At 41.7% G+C, this 20,028-nt stretch overlaps 1 protein-coding gene across 1 annotated transcript in view; it reads right to left on the bottom strand.

The window, feature by feature from the left end:
* The window catches only part of AFF2 (ALF transcription elongation factor 2), a gene marked incomplete at its 5' end in the record, with an annotated part of 336,961 nt that overhangs the window by 137,943 nt on the left and 178,990 nt on the right, over positions 1–20,028 (bottom strand). Inside the window, one exon of the mRNA XM_084269157.1 lies at positions 12,298–12,342. Within this exon, the coding sequence (XP_084125283.1) occupies positions 12,298–12,342 (45 nt within the window). The remainder of the gene's footprint in view (positions 1–12,297; positions 12,343–20,028) is intronic.

Here is a 20,028-nt window from a genome sequence, read left to right as displayed (position 1 = left end):
CCCCTTTGATCTACTCCTGCTAAGCTAACAGGTGTAGAAAAAATGGATGTCTGCTATAGAAGATGTTTTGATACAACATAGACTTTTTTGGCATGTCAGCCCTACCTAAATAAGCCAGCTTAAAGAGTAAAGAAAACCGAAGCCAAAACATGCTGAGGTCTTTTTTGATCTCCCTTAAGGCATGGAGGCTTCAGAGTATACCTGGTAGACAGATTCCCACTGTCACATGCATGCATTTGATTCCTCATTTCTCAGCTCGCTCTTTCTGGCAAAGCTAATAAGTCTGAGGCTGCAAACATTAAATAATCAGAACTGCCACTAAGATGTATGACAGCTGAGGATGCCTGGTCCCACACAGAGTGGTCCTAACATCTGAAATCAGCATGCTCAGACTATACACCAGATTAATTTATCTTCCTCCCCTGCCTGCATTTTTAAAAACCTTCTGACAACAAACTACACTGAAACAAACTAACTCCTAAAAACAGGGCTGGAAAAGGGCAAAGTCCACAACCTTCCTGTCTCCAAACACTGCACTGCTTTTTTTCCCACAGGAAAACCAGTGAATAGGACACAAAAGCCACAGCACTAAAATGCAGCATGTTTGGGGCTCCAGCATTAAAAAATTATATATCTGCATTACTAGACGATGACATGTATTATCTTTGTTGCTTCTAGATGGCCAAAAAGGAATAGCAAACCATTCATTAGTCACAGTTTATCAGGGGTCATATGAGCAATGTGGAAGAAACTTGGAGCAAGCCCAAGAAAAGACCACCCAGTAGACCCATGGTTGCTAGTTAGCTCTAAGCAGTTAGTGCTATTTACAACTCCAGCTGGTGTCAAAACACCGACAATTACCAGTTATCATACAAAGATGGACTGGAATAAACCTGCCAAGGAATACTTCTGTTGTTTTGGGGTTTCTTTGGGGTATTTTAAGTACAAAGTGCAATGTATTATCACGTTCAAGCAATTACCAGAAGGAGTTGTTGATCGCACTTTGCTGGAGAGGTACAAAGGCTAGATGCAGCAACACGGTTTTCTTTTTGAAAGGTAGCTGGTGTTGTCAGTGAAAGGCTCTATAAAATGACAATGCTGCTGCAAAGGAGGCAGAACGATACATTTAGTCAAATTCCCAGCCTAAGCCTTTTCAAAGCGCACAGGCAGTTAGTGTAACATTCCTTGGGGTTCCTGTATCCTTTCAAACATGATAGCTTGCTTGTAGTTTACACTTATCATATTAAGAAGAATGGTAATGAGGAGATCATGACAACTTCTTTTAAAAGCAACAATGACTCAATTGCCAAGGAAAAAAAGAGTGATAACTATTTTCATGGAAAGAAGCCTCCAGTGAACGCCTGGCTGTTGAAGCTGCGTTCTTTGTTTTTGTCTGAACTCGGGAACGACAAGGGGCTTGCTCTTCAAAATATCTGAGCACCAGTTTTCATTTGATTGGTACAACACTCCTTTTTTTCAGATAAACTGGCAGCTCAGACCTCTTATTGAAAAGATTAGAGACTCATGAGGTTAGAAATGATAAAATTGTGGAATAAGTGGGAAAGGATTAATTGGCTTGATTTAAAAAAAAAAAAAGAGAGAAAAAAAAATCACTACTGGGAATGTTCTTCTACAAACCAAATACCAAGTTGTTGTTTTGGGGGTTTTTTTGAGGCTCAGAAGAATATTTTTAAAGCACAGTGTACCTTGTGGTACACAAACAACATATCCTTTAGCAGGATGTACTCATGGCAAAGAAATTAATGGACTACAAGGCCCAAAAGGGATTTAACAGTCAGTGCTTGTGCAATAAATTCCATTAGAAGATCTCCAAGCATTTCTCACAAGAGATCAGTACCTGCCATTTTCCAGCTTGGCTCCTGAGGTGATATTTGGTCTGTGCCTTAAATCACCCACTCAACCAGCAGCAAATGCAAGGAGCACGACCCTGCCTCTTAGTTTATTTTGCCCCATTAGGAACCACGCCAGTCTCCTAAGTCCACGTGTGTCCATCTTGTTCCAATCTCACCATGCGAAGTACTAGTGGGTATTCTTTCTACCTCCCCCCCCCCCAATATTTGCTTAGATGTTGCACATAAGTTTTGGAATAGAGGAAACCTTTAGAGAAGAGCTGTGCAGTGCTGAGAACCGGGTTTCCAGTGACACCCACGCCAGAGCCCCTGCTCCTGGAGCCCTGGAAGGCAACAGCGTAACACTTGCAGCGGGTAGAATAAACAGTGCATGCCAAATGTTGAACAAACATCAATCTGAGCACTTAGGTCTGAACTTCAGATTCATGTTTGTAGTCAGTCTTCATCTCTTGCCTCTGAACAATGGTCAACAAATACCTCAACGCCTTGAACTAACAGAACCATCTTCCTTTCTAATGCTACAGCTTGACATTTTCTCCAGCTGACTTCTGCAAGGCTGGGTGCCTGTCTGACTGCTTTTTAATCAAAGAGAAATGTGAGAAATTCCTTGGTTAAAAAAAAAAAAAAGCAAGGAAAAAAAAAAAAGCAGCATCCTGGTCAGATTTTCTAGCTATCCTAAGAAATTGTTACACAGCTGACATAAATCAATGTGGCAGGATCTACAGGGTAATTAAACAAATGTGACAATTTACTGTGACAATTTGAAAACACTCAAAAGTGCCTCCCATCCACAGTGTGCATTCTTCTCTAATGCGCATGAAAACCCATGTACTGTATTAAGAAACTGAAAGGAACTTACACATTCAGTATAAAATACAATTATAAGCACAATTTGAAATATATGGCTAAAATAGATTGTAAGTTCATAAGGTTTCTCAGAACATTAAATTCAATGACATGCTTTCTTTGCAGAAATGTTAGAAATTCTCTATAGAAATGGGTAAGCCACAGTATGTAGTGCAATTTTAAATATCTGATAGAGCCTTGCTTTTTCACAATTATAACACCAATAATTCCAGCTGAGGACCTCAATGCATTTTTCTAACAAATAATTTAACTTGGCAGCGCGATGGCAGTGTGGGTGAGGTTCTATTTCCCCATTTCACAGAAGGAGAGACAGTGGAGCAAAGGGGCATCTCAAGGTTATAGAGGAAGATTAAAGGGAGGATGTTTTATCTGAGTCTATGAATTCAACCATTTATTGAGAGGATGTTCAAAGAGATGGGAAGATGGACCATAACAGTCTTTCACTGGCAGGTGTGAAGTGGTCTATTCTGAAGACTTTGACAGCTGAAACAATCTCCACAGGTAAGAAGGAAGATATCTTCTGAAAGAGCTCTGCTGACTACACTGCATGACAGTCTTAAAGCCCACAGATCAATGGCAAGTAGTAAAGACATAAATTGCTGTCCCCAAAAAGGTGGCTTCCCAAACTATTCTCCCTACAGAATGTGGAATAACTTGAACTATGACTGATGATGACTGCAAGACTGCTTCCTCATGTTAGGCTGCTTTCACAAATCCCATGGAGACTGGCAAGGCTGATAGCATCTCACCGCATGACTCCTCCAAAGAAAAAGTCCACCTGCTCATCCAGGGGGTCTCTCAGAAAGAAATACCTCTTGGCCTTTAACTCAGTGTCTGCATTCTTGCTTTGACAAGAAGAAATTAGGAATGGCAACAAATATTCCTGGTATCTGCTGTAACAGAACACTTCCACCACTTTCCTCTGTGAGCAACAATGAGACTCAGAGTTTAGTTTCATGCTTACTCTGACTGTCATCTTTGCCCTGTTTCCATAGAATCATAGAATGCGTTTTCATTACTTTCCTTCGAAGAGCAGTGAAGCATCAAAGGTACAAACACAGTTAAAGAGATGAAACTGAGCATGCCTCAAGTATCTGGTCCCTTTCATTTCTAATTTTTCTAGTTCTTTCCTTCCTTACTTTTTTTCTAACCACCAACAAAGTTTTTTAGAATTTGATTGTCATGGCCAGCTGAAAATTCAGAGGAAAATTTTGAAGAGAAAAGCTCTTTAAACTCCTTCAAAAGATTCATTTAGTGCCTTCTTCCATGTTTGTCTTCCCTTGGACACAGCAAGTCTGTCTAGCCTTTTCCTACCTGTTTCTCTTCACTAACCACGTATTTCCAACTTATCCTTCATGGGCCCCACAAGCTTCTACAGCAGTACACTGTCTTCCTGCCAGGACTTAAAACCCACAACACTTGTCCTCAGGGCTGCAAAAATGGATCCCATCCCTTTTGTGAGATAGAGAGCCACAGAATATGCAATCCTCTGTGTCATTTCAAACTAGAATTGTTTCTAAAGCATGCATTCATTTTGGAAGGCCTAACTCCATTTTAATATGTTTTCAATGTCTTCATTCTGTGCCTAAAGCAATTTGTTATGTAGAGTACACATTATTAATCTACTTAAATGAAAGGTAACACTGCTACCAGTTTAAGCACTCAATGCCCATATTTAACCATGTTTCATTTTGACAGGACAAGATGAAATAACAGAAATGATTAATCTGAGACCAGAGGAATATTCTACTACCTATATTTCAAAATAAGACTAGATTTTTTTCGTTTAATACTTTGTCAGTAGGATGTGTAAGTGGAGTACAGGAGCTTTAGATGGCTTTTCTGCTTCACCACACTGCATACCGTGCCAGTAGCTGCTACCAGTCACTGTGGAACCTGCAGCAGTACTCCAGGTCAGGTACACACCAGGCTCTGAAGTTCCTAATCATGTTTTTATACAACGTGAATGTGCACAGCCCATGAGGTCTTTATGGGAGGACACCTGGTACAGCTAGAGCCAAACACTGGAACAGTGTAGAAGTGTTTAAAATTTTCCACCGAGTTCAGCACTTGGGACCTTTCTCATTCATGGGAGCATACAAAAGGTCAAAGTTGCTCTGACATCCCAGATTCCTTGGGTCTGTTTTCTCTCGCACTTTCACTCAAAGATAAGGGAGTTACCCTTTATTTACAATGATGAAAAGGGACAGGAAGCCAGGTCCCATGGGTCTGCATATCTGGAGTAGGAATCTTACTTTTATGATACTTTCTACTTAACTACAAGACCCTGTCAACTTGTTTTCCCACATTATTTTTCTCTGAGTCCCAGTTATTTCTGGAACTATGAAATTTAGAGGTATTTGAAAAAGCAGTATATGATGTGCCCAAAACATTTAAGTGCCACAGAAGGTACACCTGATCTTCTGTGGAAGTTGCCAAACTTATGTTTTCCTCTAAGACAATGACTTTGCCTGAATTACTTTCTTGTTCGAACGCGCTTTCTAAAATGATTTTTTTCTCATAAAATAAAAATATTTCTATCATGACAGACTACTGAACCAGAGTGAGGACGCTGAGCATGTAGCATGTTGCAGAACATAGTGGGTAATTTCTGGGGTGACTGTCAGTGAGGAAGAGAAACTAAAAGTGGCTGTTTTGATGCAGAAGAGATGCTGAAGAGCTTGGAAAACAGGTAAGAATTAACACTTTTTCATTTAGTCATTCATGTCTCGTTGAAAGCGCTTTCATTCTCCTCAGGAGCAGTAATACATGTCCAAACTCTTGTGATGTCAGCTCACTGTATAGTAATTTTAGTAGCAATGGTAAATCTGGCAATAACAGAATTATATAATACTACTGAAATCAGCAGTTTTTCACATTGGCAGTACAAAAATATATATGTTAGAATATTATGGTTAAGGAGATAAGAGCTGAATAGTGAGTTCGAGATCGGTGCGCTGCAATCTCTCTCTTCCTGAATGCCTTTTGTAATCTTTTTTTATTGTTACAGTGTAGACAGGCTGTGATAGAGCCACATAATGATCAGATTTTACATTTCAAAGTTCTTTGCTAAATAATTTCTTTAATACTGCTATGAAAATAAAACCTTTATTTGATAAATGTGCCTGCAGGTCAGAACCAGACCTTGCTTGTCTGTCCTGACAAAGGTCTAATCTTTTGCTGCCTTACATCTTGTAGAGCCATTTATCCCTGGAACAGGCAGGTGCAAAACAACACCTTTCAAATACAGGAAACACTGCACACCCACACGCATTTGTCAGATCAGACAGTCAACCTTTTCTCCCTGTCACCTCCCCAACAGCATGAAGTCTGCCTTGCGTGGATCTGGCAGGACAAAGCAGATCTGTGTATGTATCCACACCACAAATGAACTCCGCTCATAGCTAACCTGTGCTGTGCCAGCAATGCAACGGTGGCTCACAAAACCCAGCACATAAGTACTCAGCACTGACTCAGGCCAACTTTCTACTCAGCAAGCGTAAGGTTACCACAGAGCTTTCTACATTATGTACCTTCGAGTTAATATAGACAGTTCTGAGGTGCCCTTCTCAAGGGTGGCAACACAATGTTGTCACCATAATGGTGAATGGCCAAAACCTTGAATAATACTGCTCTGCTGCAGTCAGGTATAAGTCACAGAGGACAAGGTGAGCCGCCATGCTAAGGGTCTGCTCTAGACTGGGAAGGCCTAAGGCTACACTCTCCAACTCCCAAAGACCCTTTTGCACTTCAATCCTACACCACACTGTCCTCAAATGACTCCAACTATTGATCTCACCGTGCTTGTGTGTACATGGCTGAAGAGCACACAAAATACTGGGATAACACTTCTTCTGACCTTCCTGGAGTTGTGCTGAATGCTTGTGGTGGTACGGAGATGAGACTTGAGCTGATCACCTACCAAACCAGGAATGAGCTGCTTTCAAGAACTACCCAGCATTTCCATTTTCTGGAGTGAGACTACATCTACAGAGTCATCAGAGCAAAGGACAGGACTAGTTGTGGATCTTATGTATACCTCAAGTAATGCGGGGTAACTCCTTGTTATTTAATAACAGCAGCAACATAAGCGGAGCTGCTGCCAATTCGTATCAGTGTGGAAGGAAGAAGAATTGAATGAACTCAAATGAGGTCAGAGGTCAGTGGAATTACCCCTTGATTTATTTTGATGTGAGAGCAGAAAGTGGTCCTGCCTCTGTTGAAAAAACGCTGATAAAAAGCTGAAAATACAATGGCTTGGAAATTGCTAAGAGATTAATTGGTTTTATCCACCCAAATCTTCGTGTACATAAGCAAAGTCTGAAGGAAAAAACCACTCTAGAGTTGTAACACATTGCCTTTTCCAGAGCTATTACCCGTTCCTTACACGCTTCCAAAGGCTGCGCGCCAGACAAGGGACAAAGGCCGCAGATACACATTTACACGTGGGTTAACTTTTCAATCCATTTTTTCATTTCAATAGAAATAATAAATCGCCTTATCCAGGAGAAAGAAGCAGCTTGACACAAAACATACAGTGCTGGGCTATTTTTATAGCACACCTAAGACACATAGGGATTCATTTATTTACTCAGCTATTTAAAAGTGGCTACTCTTACTCATTCTCTGGACAGCTAAATGCCAGGTTGCTAAGTTACTGTTACTTGACATCATCTCCTCCCCAACGTGTTCCCACATTTGACAGGTTCACATGATTTACTAGGCCAGTCAGCTCGTTATTCACTTGTCCAATGACGTCTGGATAATCATTTTAAATTCACATCATGTCCTCCCCAGCAGGCCCCCAGATTCCACATGAAAATATTTAAACTGCTTGTCAGCTACTAAGTGCATCTGTAACCACACTGGACAGCGTACCTGTATTTTTCAAATTACAATTATTATAATTAGGTTTAGCATCGTTCTTCAACGTTGGTTTGTATTTTAGAAGAGAAAACAATTACTGAGGGACAAATAATGGGCTGTATCTGTTTCCGTCATTTTGCTCTGTGAACAGCTCACCTCAGCTATGGATGATACATATTAAATCTGTTAGTGCTTTCAATTGGCATGAGGAAGGTAATACTACACATAATTTGCCCAGTCAAGGGCATTTTCACCTGCTGATCAATTTACATATTCTCCAATGTCATTAGACGTGAGCTAGTCATCAGAAGAACAGAAGACCACACAAATTACAGACTTTGCTCATTTAACTCCAGTAGTTTTTATACTAATTACAATCTGAAATATATTTAGGATTTGTTTTGCTTCCAGACTAGTAAGCCTTTAATTAATTTCACAGCTATCCACATGACATCAGAAGTCCATCTAGTCACTCGATGCCTTGCTATGGCAAATACGCACCTACAAGAATTCTTTTGTTCCTCTAAGCAGGGACAGATTTTCAGACAGAAGTGCCTGCCCAGATGGTTAGCAACACAGACACGAAAGCTTTATGTGTACAGACCTGAGCCTCACTTCTCTGGGATTATGTCTAATCGATTGCCTAAACACCCAGCCCAAAGTTTCAATTTACACTACAAGTCCTCAAGAAAATTTTGTTAAATAAAATTTCCTTTCTTTCTCGTGTAACGCTGTATACACATCACCTCTTTACCCAGGGGGAAACCCATGCTAAGGGACATCCCACCTGTGCTCTCCACAGCCAGAAAAAGGCTCACTGTTAGCCCGTCACACCTACATGCCCACCTACGCCTGGGCCGGCTCGGTGGGTCACACAGCGCGATGGCCGCGAGGCACACTGACGGGAAGTGGTACAAGTAACGGCTTCAGAATATTGGTTTAAAATGTCAGTCCTCCCGCCCCATCCGCACTTTGTATCACAACATTTCAATGAACTCATTTTTCAATGGCTGCACATGGCAAGTGACAAGTTAATTTAAATCCATATTAATAAAATGTGAATTACACACCCTGTTGATTGCCTGTCTTCCATGTTATCCACACTTTCAAAGCCATTATGTTGGTTTAAAAAAATAAGTCACATTTTGGAACAGAAAAAGGTGTATCGACCACCAGTGCATTTGCTTCATCTTTCAATCTGCTATTAGCAACCTGTATTAAATGTGCATCTCCTGTACTACCAGTACAGCTTGGCCTTAGCTGCATAAGATTTTTTTTTTTAATTATTATTATTTTTAACAATCTTCTCAGCTGTCCTAGTTAGAAAAGCAAGATCAACAGGAGACTGGTCTGCCATTAACCTCTGGGTGTCGTATCAAGAACAGTCCTTAAAGCATTTACACAAGATGACATAAGTGGCTAAGTGTTTCAGGAAATCTGAAGGACTGTGAAATTTTGTCCCTAAAGACTCAGGGGTCTGAACGGACTCAAGACCTTTCCCCTCACTCGTTTGGAAATTTCTGACCATAAACTCAATTAATTTTTTTTTTCCTAGGAAAACAAAAAAGATGACAGAGATTAGGAATTGCAAACCTCTACAATTACAAAACCCAACCCATTAATCAAGTTCAGCTTGAAAAAAGAGATCTGTAAAATCAGAGGTCACAGATCTTAGCTTGGGTCCCTCTTGCTTGTAAAGTCTAGCAAAAACCCCTCCAAGAGTCGCTATGTCTTTCTGAGGGGGTGAAACCAAATTAGGTCACTTAATTCCTCGACTGACAGAAAAAAAGGAAGACAAATGTCAAGGCAAAGAAAAAAAGCAAATGCCAAGGTATGAGATGCTCTCAAGGGAGACTGTCAGGGCTGGATGTGGCAGGCAGCAGCACCCTTCCTCCAGCACTCGGGTGTGTAGGTCAGCAGCGGGCCTGTCCCAAGGCAGAAATCACCAGTTGCTGCAAAGGTTTGGTTGGTCAAAAATGCATGCTGTTATAACCCCACCTGTCTACCTTGGGGACCTGACCATCTTCTCATCCTTCTTGTCTACCTCTGCAACATCCCTGACAGGACAGGAATGCTAATAGCCTAGTTTTTTACTTGGGAAAGATGCCAACAAGGACCTGAGGCTCATGCTCCCAAAGGCTCTTCAGATCCTATGTAAATGGCCTCAAAAGGCCAGAAAGTATCTGCCAGGACGAGGAACTTCATCCAGGCTCTCCAAGCACAAATCACTGCTGAAACCAAGGGTCATCCTTTCATCTGGAGCAGACAGCCTCAATCTCCTGACACAGGGCTGCCACGGGAAGCCAGGCTGTATTTTGACCACTGCTGGGCACTGCATTCTCTTACTTTCTCTCTGTTTCCTATCAAGCAGAATATGACACTCTGCATGCAGCCAAAACACATTCCCACAAGCTTATTCTGAATTATGAATTTGAGAAGAACAAATTCATTGACAAAGCTTAGACACTTCTACTTCCACATGTGCTGCAGCACCATACGAAGCTGAAACCCTAAAATGCCGCCACTGAAGGCAACCAGTTGGGACTGAGTTGTGCTTGGCCTTTGATGAGCAGCCCCAGAAGCGGCTCTGTGATCTGCTGCTTTCATACACTCATGGCCTTGCTGGCAGTCTGCATCCTGTTTGCAGACAGGTTACAAGAAGTCTGCAGACAGCCTGTCAGTGCCCAGAGCTGCCCAACACTACAACGATGCCATATGCAGCCACCTTCACTATGTAACAGCACGCACACCCACCTAGGGAGTGCACCCCTCCAGATGAACCGTGGTAGAGGTCCCACACTCACCTGTGGTGTGCCAAGCCAATACCTGCTCCCCAGCACAGGTACTTTCATTACTCCAGTTGGCTTCTGACTATGTCTGCAGCTACAGCTGACAGGTTTGCTCCATGGCTGGATGGCAAGGCTGGGTACAGTGGGTGCATCTGGGCACCCAACAGTCAAGAAAGATCTAATGGTTTGCATCCCTTTTTTGGGTGCCCATTACTATCCTTGGGAGACTGATGCCCATAGACACTGAAACCTAGCAAATCCCTGCTGTGTTCACCCCAAGAGTCCCCCTGAATCTAACAGCCTGGTGGCAAGAGGTGCTGCTGGCAGCCACAGGGACTCTGCAGATCATCCTCATCATATGAAGACAACAGAAAGTTCTGCATCGATCTCAGCAGGTTTCATAAGGAAGTGGGGGGACATACTGCCTGTTTGTCGGCTCCACTTACAGTCATGGGGTAGGAAATAGGATCACATCCTCTTGATTAGAAAAAAGACATTTCTGCTTCCTGTAATTTATATGCAGTGTTCCCACATTAAAACTGTCACCTGGATGATTGATCCCTGAAATTCACTACATCACATTTCCTTTTGATGCTGTTTACTGAAAACAACTGCTTTCCCAGCTAACAAGTCATTCATTCCAACTATAGTAATGAACCTAATTGAAATATATAAACAGGGGAAGAAGACATTTAAAATGTACCAAGCATTTCCCACAGCCTTTCAACATGTTCTTTGCTTTTGCTCCCGTAGCGTTCTATAGGTAATAAACCCCTGCTCACTTTGAAGGTTGAAACTAAATTGTAATTATTGCCTTGCATTCACTGCTGCTGGGTGCACATGCAGATGCATACCCCTGTTATAGCAGGTCTGCACGTGCGTGTTTGCCTGCTGGTTCAACATACTTCTGCAGCAACGCTGGCAACCCATAAGGACATCAACAGCTTCCCAAGATGATGTGTGTACACAAGATGGATGGAGGTTTCCCAACCTATTTAACTCTGGATTGCAAAGAATATGGAGAAGCCTATTTTATTTTATAAGCAAGAGTAAGTCCATGCCTTTGCAAGCACGTTGGCATGACTGTTGCACACAGCTTCAGGTCTGCGTTAGTTTGCACCAGTTGCTATGAGTGACAGGGACACGGCTGGTGCAAAATTGATCCCCTCTACACTGAAACCCAGCAGGTTGGCTGGCAATCCCAGGGCAGCAGCTCTGACAGATGGGAAACTCAGCCCATGAGGATAAAAAGCTAAATCCCAGATAGAGACTGGTGGGTTGCAAACCTGCCCCCAAACAAATCCCACTGCCAGCAGGGGACCCTGAAGTTGGGGTCTCTGAGCCCATCTTACACCTAAAGTAAGGCAGATTTACATGTATGCAAGTTGTTGTGCACACTCCCCTTTCTCTTGTTGTGCATTCTCATTGCAATTAATTACTCAATTTGGAGTAGTTGCTTTTATTTTCAGTATTCAGCCACTGATCAGAGCTCCAAAGAAAAATGTCCACAGGTCTTTAACAAAACCATGAATGATGAGCAACTGTAGTTTGGGAGAAGGAAGACTGTAGGTCAGTCTGTGAGCAGGAGAGTTAAGGTGACTCCATCTCAGAACAGGAATGTGTCCTGGAGAGACTCACAGAGACTGAGAGCTCAAAAAAAGAACAGGGACATCTGTAAATCCTGACTGAGACAAGCTGGCAGATGCAGAGCATTTGGTGAACTGACCTTGCTCACTAAGGAGCACCCTGGGCCTACTGCTTGGCTGTGCCTCTTTAATACGGACCCACTAATACTTATTATTTAACTACAGTGTTAAAGACAGCCATATAACCCTTCTCCATTAAAGATGAAAGAACAGCACTGCAATTATACAAAAGATACAAAAGCAAAGGGTATTACTCACCCGCAGTATTTCTTCCACACAGCTGGAGTCATTGGGAAGGGTAACCTAGGTTTAAAAGAAATAAAATAAAATGTTTAGTCAGGTGCTGGATGCAAAGTTCAATGACTACAAGCACACAGGTGAACAGCTAACAAGCAACTGCCTCTGTTTGAAGACTACTATATCCACGCTTGCTGCCTACCAAATTTTCTAGTTCAGATCAACATAAATCATCAGCAGGACCCATTTTGTCAAAAGTTGTTTTTTCCTTCTGCGCTGCTTTGTGCTACTAACAACACTTTTGAAGCAATAAAGTACTCTGATTTCCTCACAGCTGAGAACTGGCACTGGAATTGCCTGAAACTTCTGTAATTGAAGAAGATCCCACTGTTACTCCTAACAGCAGCCTTCAGAGAGAAGGCGAGGTTTGGTTTAACTTGCCGCACGCTGCAGCGAAGGACAGAGGTGATAACAGTTAGGAGAAAGCTGTTATCATCAACTATCTTATCCTACAGCTTAATAGGCTAACAGCCAAGACAGCTCTTAAAACTTAAATATATACTGTAGTAAAATACTGGTTGGACTGTAAGAGTGGCTGCTGATTTTGTTGTCCCTCACTTCATCAGCCTGTTGCAGGTTAAGCATCCTCTGAAGACTGAAGAACACACAGGAATCCACCTTGAGAGGCTTGACAGATATTTCTTCTTGCCTCAGAAGGACGTGATATATCTACACACACAACCATACCCAAGCACACACACAGGGTTGCCCTTACCATCTTCCAATTGAAAATACTTGGTTAAACAGTACTTAGTGCATTTGCCACAATCCCTCATTCCAAGGACAAGAAAGAACACAAAACCTCTCAATCCTGTGTACAATTACATAAATGGGCAGACATGACCCAGACGTACGGCTGTTTTGCAACACCTGCAGGTAGTTCTGATGGGTCTTAGCATGAAGCTACAGGAGAAGAGGAAGAGACAATAGTCAGGAAGGCACCTAAAACCGGGTAAGTGTTGCATATTGAAAATATTCAGTGAGACTTCTGCTCGGCGCTTCTACCGTGTTGCCCTTAGTAACTCATTTGGTGGAAGACACTCATGACTAAACTTAATCCTGTCATCCCAATCTGCTATAGAGCTTGACCAAAAGCAATGACCATGCCTTTCCTCTTATATTTCAGCTAGCACTTCACTTCAAGAATAAATCCACACAGCTACAAGAGTCAAAGACCAGAAAGGCATATTAGATCACAAGTTCACGCTCTGTTGATGGAGCTCATTTTTCTCATATCCTTTAGTACTGTGACCAGTCTGACCCAAAACCATAGGGAAACAGGTCTCCCATCCCTTTCCTTAATAAAATATGGAGCAGTGTTGTAAACTATTTGGCCCTTTTTTTGTGATAATTTTTTTAAATCTTACTTTCAGTGTCATCTTGGCCTTTTTGTAGAGTGCTTCCCACTACTCTAAATACTTCGTTACTTCACACTGACACCATGCACAGACATGCAGAGTAGTACTCCACTTTTCTCAAATGCTTTATGTTCAACTTCTACCTTCTTTCCTGATAAACAAATCTGCCATCCCTTTCGCTTATTTCATCACCGTTCTCTGAATTTCTAACACTTCATCAATACCTTGGTAAAGAAGTGCTCAGTGAATATGACTACATTGCAGGGATATTAGTGATTTTTATCTACTCCAGCAACTAGAGATTTTAATTTTCTGAAATACCACTTAAAAACATTCAACTGACCAAGAAAAGAGCCTTATCTTTTGTCCCTCATTTTTTTCCCCTCAGTGCTTGTGAGATCTTTGCTAATCTGTATTTTCCATACCTCATACCAGCTCCCTACCCAGAGAGGAAAACAGCTAATGTTAACCAAAAGATTGGCCAGCACGGGTATTACAGCAACATGCGGTGGGACAGTGGGAGTACAGATGTCTCCAATCCAGTCCTGATTCTTTTTTACTGAAAAATTATTGTGTTGGAGTACAAGAAAACAAAGAAAATACTCCCTGAATAAGCTTGCAGTGTGCACACCAACCACAAAATCTCTCACAGCAGTAACAGGAGCAGCCCAAAAATCCACCCGGGTGAGTCAGACTGGGAAGAGTGAGAGAAGCAGAGATACAGAAGTCCTCTCTTCAGTTAACACCCCTCCCTACCATTACCCAGGCCATTTTCAATGGTTAGCTGAGACACCATGTGTATTCCTTTGTTTAGAAATGTCATAATTGTGATAATTGTGTCCCTGATTATTAACACAGGGCAGAACATGTTCTTACTTGGTTCACAGTCCTCTCTCTATTCGCAGGCCTGTTTAAGTTTATGTTACTTCAGAACTAATGACGATAATAACAATAAACATACCATTTTACTTTAATAAAGCCCACTATATATTATGCAATCACAACCAGCTTCTGCTGGCAGCACTCGCTAATAACTTTAAATGCTCATGCATCAATTTAATTGTGTTAATGGCAAAGAAGATTTTAATGGCTTGACAGAACTTTTGTTCCCCTTGGCATTGCTTTGTTTTGAATCACTAGTATTAAAGTAATGCAAGATGTCAAAGTGCTGTGATTGTCATATAGAGAGATCCAAGTAGGAGCTAGCACAAAGAGGAAAACATTTAGATTGATGCTAACATTAAAAGAATAATTATTACAACATGGCTATCAGAGAGAAGATCAATGTAAGAGTCTTTCAGTACATTACTATTAATGGATTTCTAAAGAAATGAGACCATTTTTCTAAATTCATGCTACAGTTGCACATTCTAAGCGACTTGAAAGGCATGGATCTATTAGAAACTTAGTCTATCCTGGGGAAAAAAAAAAGAAAAAAAAGGAAAACCAACTTCTCAAACTATCAAAGTGTGAAGCAAAAATTGCAAGTTTAATTGTCCATAAACATTTGCATTCAGCTAACAAGTGAGAGCAGGCCCACATGGCACACCACGGCATCCAAGAATAGATTCGTCAGGACAGAATGAAACAGAGCAGATACAATATTCATCACCTTCTTGGAGTACCAGTGCTATAACAAACTGTTACTAGAATTGCCATTAATAAAATGTCATGTTCCTCCTGTAGTCAAGACTGGACACCCATCCCATACTTCTACTTTCCTAAATTAATAAAAATCAAGCTGTTTAGGACTCATTATGTGATTCTCCACCCTGTCTCCTTTTCAGCTTTCATCAATAATCACATTCTAAAAAGGAGGGCACAGCTTTTGGTGCTTTTCTCCTTTGGGAGCAGCATGGTCTAACTTTGCCAAAAGGACAGATTCCAGGAATTTGGCTTCCGTAAGGCCAAGTAGTTGCATTTCACACCATGAGCTCTTCTCTCGGACAACACTGCAAGTCAACCTCTCACTGAAGAACGGTGAATATTACACAAGCTGCAGACAGACGTCCTGAGGTAATAAAACTTCAATCAAAACAAAAAGATTTCACAACAGCTACATGCTACACTGAACTCATCTTCCAATTTCATTTTAATCTGGAAAAACTCTTTTGCATCAAAAAACCTCATGTTTATTTTTAAATACTGCTCGCTAAAAAAAATAAAATCAAAGAAAGAAGTAAAAAGGAGCAGCCAGACAGTCAAAATATTCCAGCGGCACTGTAAGGCTCTCTTCACATACCAGTCTCACAAGAGAGAGAACGGAACTTAAATGAAGTGGAACCAAAGGTTTAATGTGTGGCTTGGATGGCTCAGTGCTAAACTTTAAAGGGAGGGAAGAAGGGCAGAAACCTAAGAGTGAGGGAATAGTAGCCTTTAATGTTATGCAGATCAAATGACACCGGGTGACTGGTTACAATATCTGATGAGTCATGTTGATCTAACCTTCCATTTATTCATTCAACAATTCCTTGACCACTCTTACCTCCTGGACAATTTATAACCTGCATGAGATCAGGTTTTGTTTTTACAGCACAGAAAAATCACATGAAGTCTCTTTTCCCTGTAATTTACATCTGACAGCAGGCACTTCTCAGAAATGTTAGCAACAAAATCTTCCAACAGACTTGTCAGAAGACTTCTGAAAATTCAAATGCGGTGTCAGAAATACACAATGAATAATGTCGTTGCAAGAAATGACCAACTACCTTTTCATCTGGATAAACAGTTTGTGAACGATCCCTCTGGCTTTATTGATGCACAACTGGCATTCAACAAATAATCTCTTCTTCCCATCTTTGTTTTATTGGAAAGATAAATGTAGCATGTTAAATGAATATAGGACCCCACTCTCATTTCTTGCATATGGGCCCTATGTGCTTACACATCAAGAACTCAGGTTTCATTGCTATCTCCTTTATCAAGGAACCCATTTTGACTCTGGGGAGATAAAGCTCATACTACTGTTTACTCCTTTGAACACAAATTGATTTTTCACTTGCTAGCATGAAAAGATCCTGCGCATGAGCCTTGATTGATCATTTCCAGTGTGCTCTACACAGTGGTAAGAGGAAAACACTCAGAAGCAGCAAAACCAGGACTGTCAGCTGAAAGCTCGTCCTATGAATGCCTCTAGCTCCTGCCAGGCTTCCTATTAACAGAGGGTGCTACTTTTTTGATTAATACAAGTGGGAAATGGATCAGGCAGTACTAAGAATAGCAGGGTTTCCAGATACAAAACGCTGGACTAGATGACCTTTGAACATTGTTCCAACCTATATGAAACTATGATTCAATTTTTGCAATATGCTCACTACAAATCTAAGAGATGAAATACTTCACCTGCCCCTGACTGGAGTACTCACCCATGCCTTTTCAACACCAGCTTTCCTTTGATTGCCATCACTATTCCCTTGCACGCTCAGGCCTCATTTCCACTCTTCAGTCATTCCCTACATCTCTTGTGGACTTGCCCCTCAGCTGCCATCTGACAAGACACTTGAGGAATCATACAATCACAGAATGGTAGGGGGTGGAAGGGACCTCTGGAGATAATCTAGCCCAAGCCCCCTGTTAAAGCAGGACCACCTACATGAGGTTGCACAAGACCATATCCAGGCAAGTCTTGAATCCCTCCAGAGAAGGAACTGCACAACCTCTCCTGTCACCCTCAGAGTCGAGAAGTTTTTTCTAATATTCTGTGTTCCAGTTTGTGCCTGTTCCCCCTTGTCCTGTCATTGGGCAACACTGGCCCCATCTTCTTGACATCCACCCTTAAGATCCCCTCTCAGACTTCTCCAGGCTATAGAGACCCAGCTCTCTCAGCTATTCCTCATATGAAGAGATGCTCCAGTCCCTTGATCATCTCTGTAGCCCTATGCTGGACTCTCCAGTAGTTCCCTCTCTTTCTTGAACAGGGGAGCCCAGAACTGGACACAGTAGGAAGACAGTTTCACATTTACTTGAGGTAAACATCACATCACTGCTTAGGGTTCAAAACTCCTTGGGTTGTTTCACCATTCATGCTGTTTGTGGTTTAACCTGGCTAGAAGTACCATGGACCTGTTTACTCGCTCTCCCCTCCCTCACTGGGATGGGGAAGAGAATCAAAAAGAGTAAACCTCATGGGCTGAGATTAAACCAGTTTCATAGGACAGAAAAGGATGATGATAATGAAGATGATGATAATTAAAAAAACACGTAAGTGATGTATACAACAATTGATCAACTCCACCTCCCAGGTTATATACTGAGCATGACGTCACATGGTAAGAAATTCCCCTTTGGCCAGTTTGGGTCAGCTGTCCTGGCAGTGTGTCCCCTCAAGGCTGCTTCTGCACCTTCTGTGGAAGGCTCATGCCTCCTTGCTGCAGGGCCTAGGAGGCCGAAAAGTTCTTGACTTAATTGTGAACACTGCTTAGCAACAACTAAAGAATCAGTGCATTTTCAACATTATTCTCATCCTAAATCCAAAACACAACATCAGACCAGTGTGGTGGTTCAGTCCCAAACTGTAGCCAAGGATCACATGTGGCTCGTTCACTCCTGGAGGAACAGAGCCTGCGTGGGATGGGATAAGGACAAAAGCACCATGAAAAGGGAACAATAACAGCCCATGGAAAATGATACTCACATCCCAGATAACAGAGAGCACTGCACAACCGCACTCGGACTGTCCTGGAGACACCCAGGAGCATCCCTCCCAACCAGCCCCTTTTATGGGGGAGTGATGCCAGGTGGGGTGCAAACAGCTTGGGCTGACTCAGCTCCCCTGGGCTGGCTGCTTCAGGAGGTCAGCTTTGCTATGGCCTGGCCAGAACCAAGACACCCAGCTACTAGGGAAGGGCTGTGGAGGAAACTGAATGAAGTCAAACATGGTGGTATTCAAAAAAACCCAAATAAAATTGCTTTCTTGGTATTCAAATACATATGTGTTTTTCACAGGGTTATTCGTTCTCAAGGGAGCCATTTGTGGGTCCCAAATAATGTATATCCACTGTTTTCTTTTAGTACCTCCACCACCCTGGAACCAAAATACCATGAGAAGACCACATTTCCCATTATTTCAATCCCAAAAATATCCCTTGGGGCTTATTAAAAGGTCTGTGAAAATATATACTTTATATATACATAAAAATTAGAAAAGAAAAACTATTGCTTAAAACAATAGAGAGAGCTACTCCTCTGTTCCCCCTTAAAAAATGCTGCAGAAGCAGTTGTGTCAAATATGCATTTACTGGAGAACCTGAAAACAGGAAAAAGTTTTAAGGAATGGACCGAGTTAATTCATTTGTTAAGCCTGGCCTGCAGTCCATGCTGCTCTTCCAGTGGTGGATGGAGAAGTTTATGTCTCTTCCCTTGAGTAAAGCACATGAGCTAGGAAAAACAACTTACTAGTGCGGTCCAAAACGTGACTGGATCAGACTCCCCACCGATTTTAGTGAACTTCCCAAAAGGTCTCTAGTTCAAAAGCCAAACCTGCCCACAGTGGGTACCTTTAGTTTCATACAAAAGCCAATGACTCCAATAAGCTCCTCTCCAGTCACTTTGGAGCTAGACAAAACGGGGCAGTTACACCAGGCTGGGGCACTTGGGCACTAGCCCACACATTGGAAGGAATTATAGTTTGATTTCCCTACAACAAACTGAGCTTACGATGACCTCTCAGTCAGAGCAACCCCAACTACAAGGACGAGGTTTTTTTCACCGGCATTTAGTTCTGCTACAGCAACTTTTAAACCAGACTGACCTGGATGTGACAATTATATTTTTCTTGCTCTTCCCAGCACATGCTGTATTTAGTCCATTTTTTCTTTTTCATTTCTTTGATGTTTTCTTTTAACAATACCATTTCAATGTTGATCAGCATGAAATAGTCTCCATGAAAGCACAATATGCTGATGTTCAATTTACACTCAATGGTTCTCCATTATTTTCATGCAGTAAATTGCCAAACTCTATTAGAGAGAGAAGCCTGATAAAGTGATCTCTCACTTCAAGGTCTCCTGGGAGTTTGTTAATGTAGGTAAGGCTGCACATTTTACTTATGGAATATTCTGAATGTAGTATTTTAGAAGCCCGCCATGATGATAATACCAGAGTAACTGGTAATCTCAATAGTCAGCCAGGCCCCAACAAAAGTGGCATTCGCAGTACTTAATTTGTGACCAAAACACTGGCTTGCATAAAGGCTGTTACAACCATTTAATACTGACAAAGAGCAAGGAAATGTGGAACTTTGCATTTTCCTTTTTTCTTTCTTCATTTATTGCTCACCTCCCTTCTCTCTCTTTATCCCTCCTCCTCCAATGACTGCAAGTACTTATTTACTTAT

The sequence above is a fragment of the Gallinula chloropus genome (genome assembly GCF_964237585.1).
Source record: "Gallinula chloropus genome assembly, chromosome: 11".
NCBI classification, from domain to species: domain Eukaryota; kingdom Metazoa; phylum Chordata; class Aves; order Gruiformes; family Rallidae; genus Gallinula; species Gallinula chloropus.
This window is presented reverse-complemented; position numbering and strand designations above follow the sequence as displayed.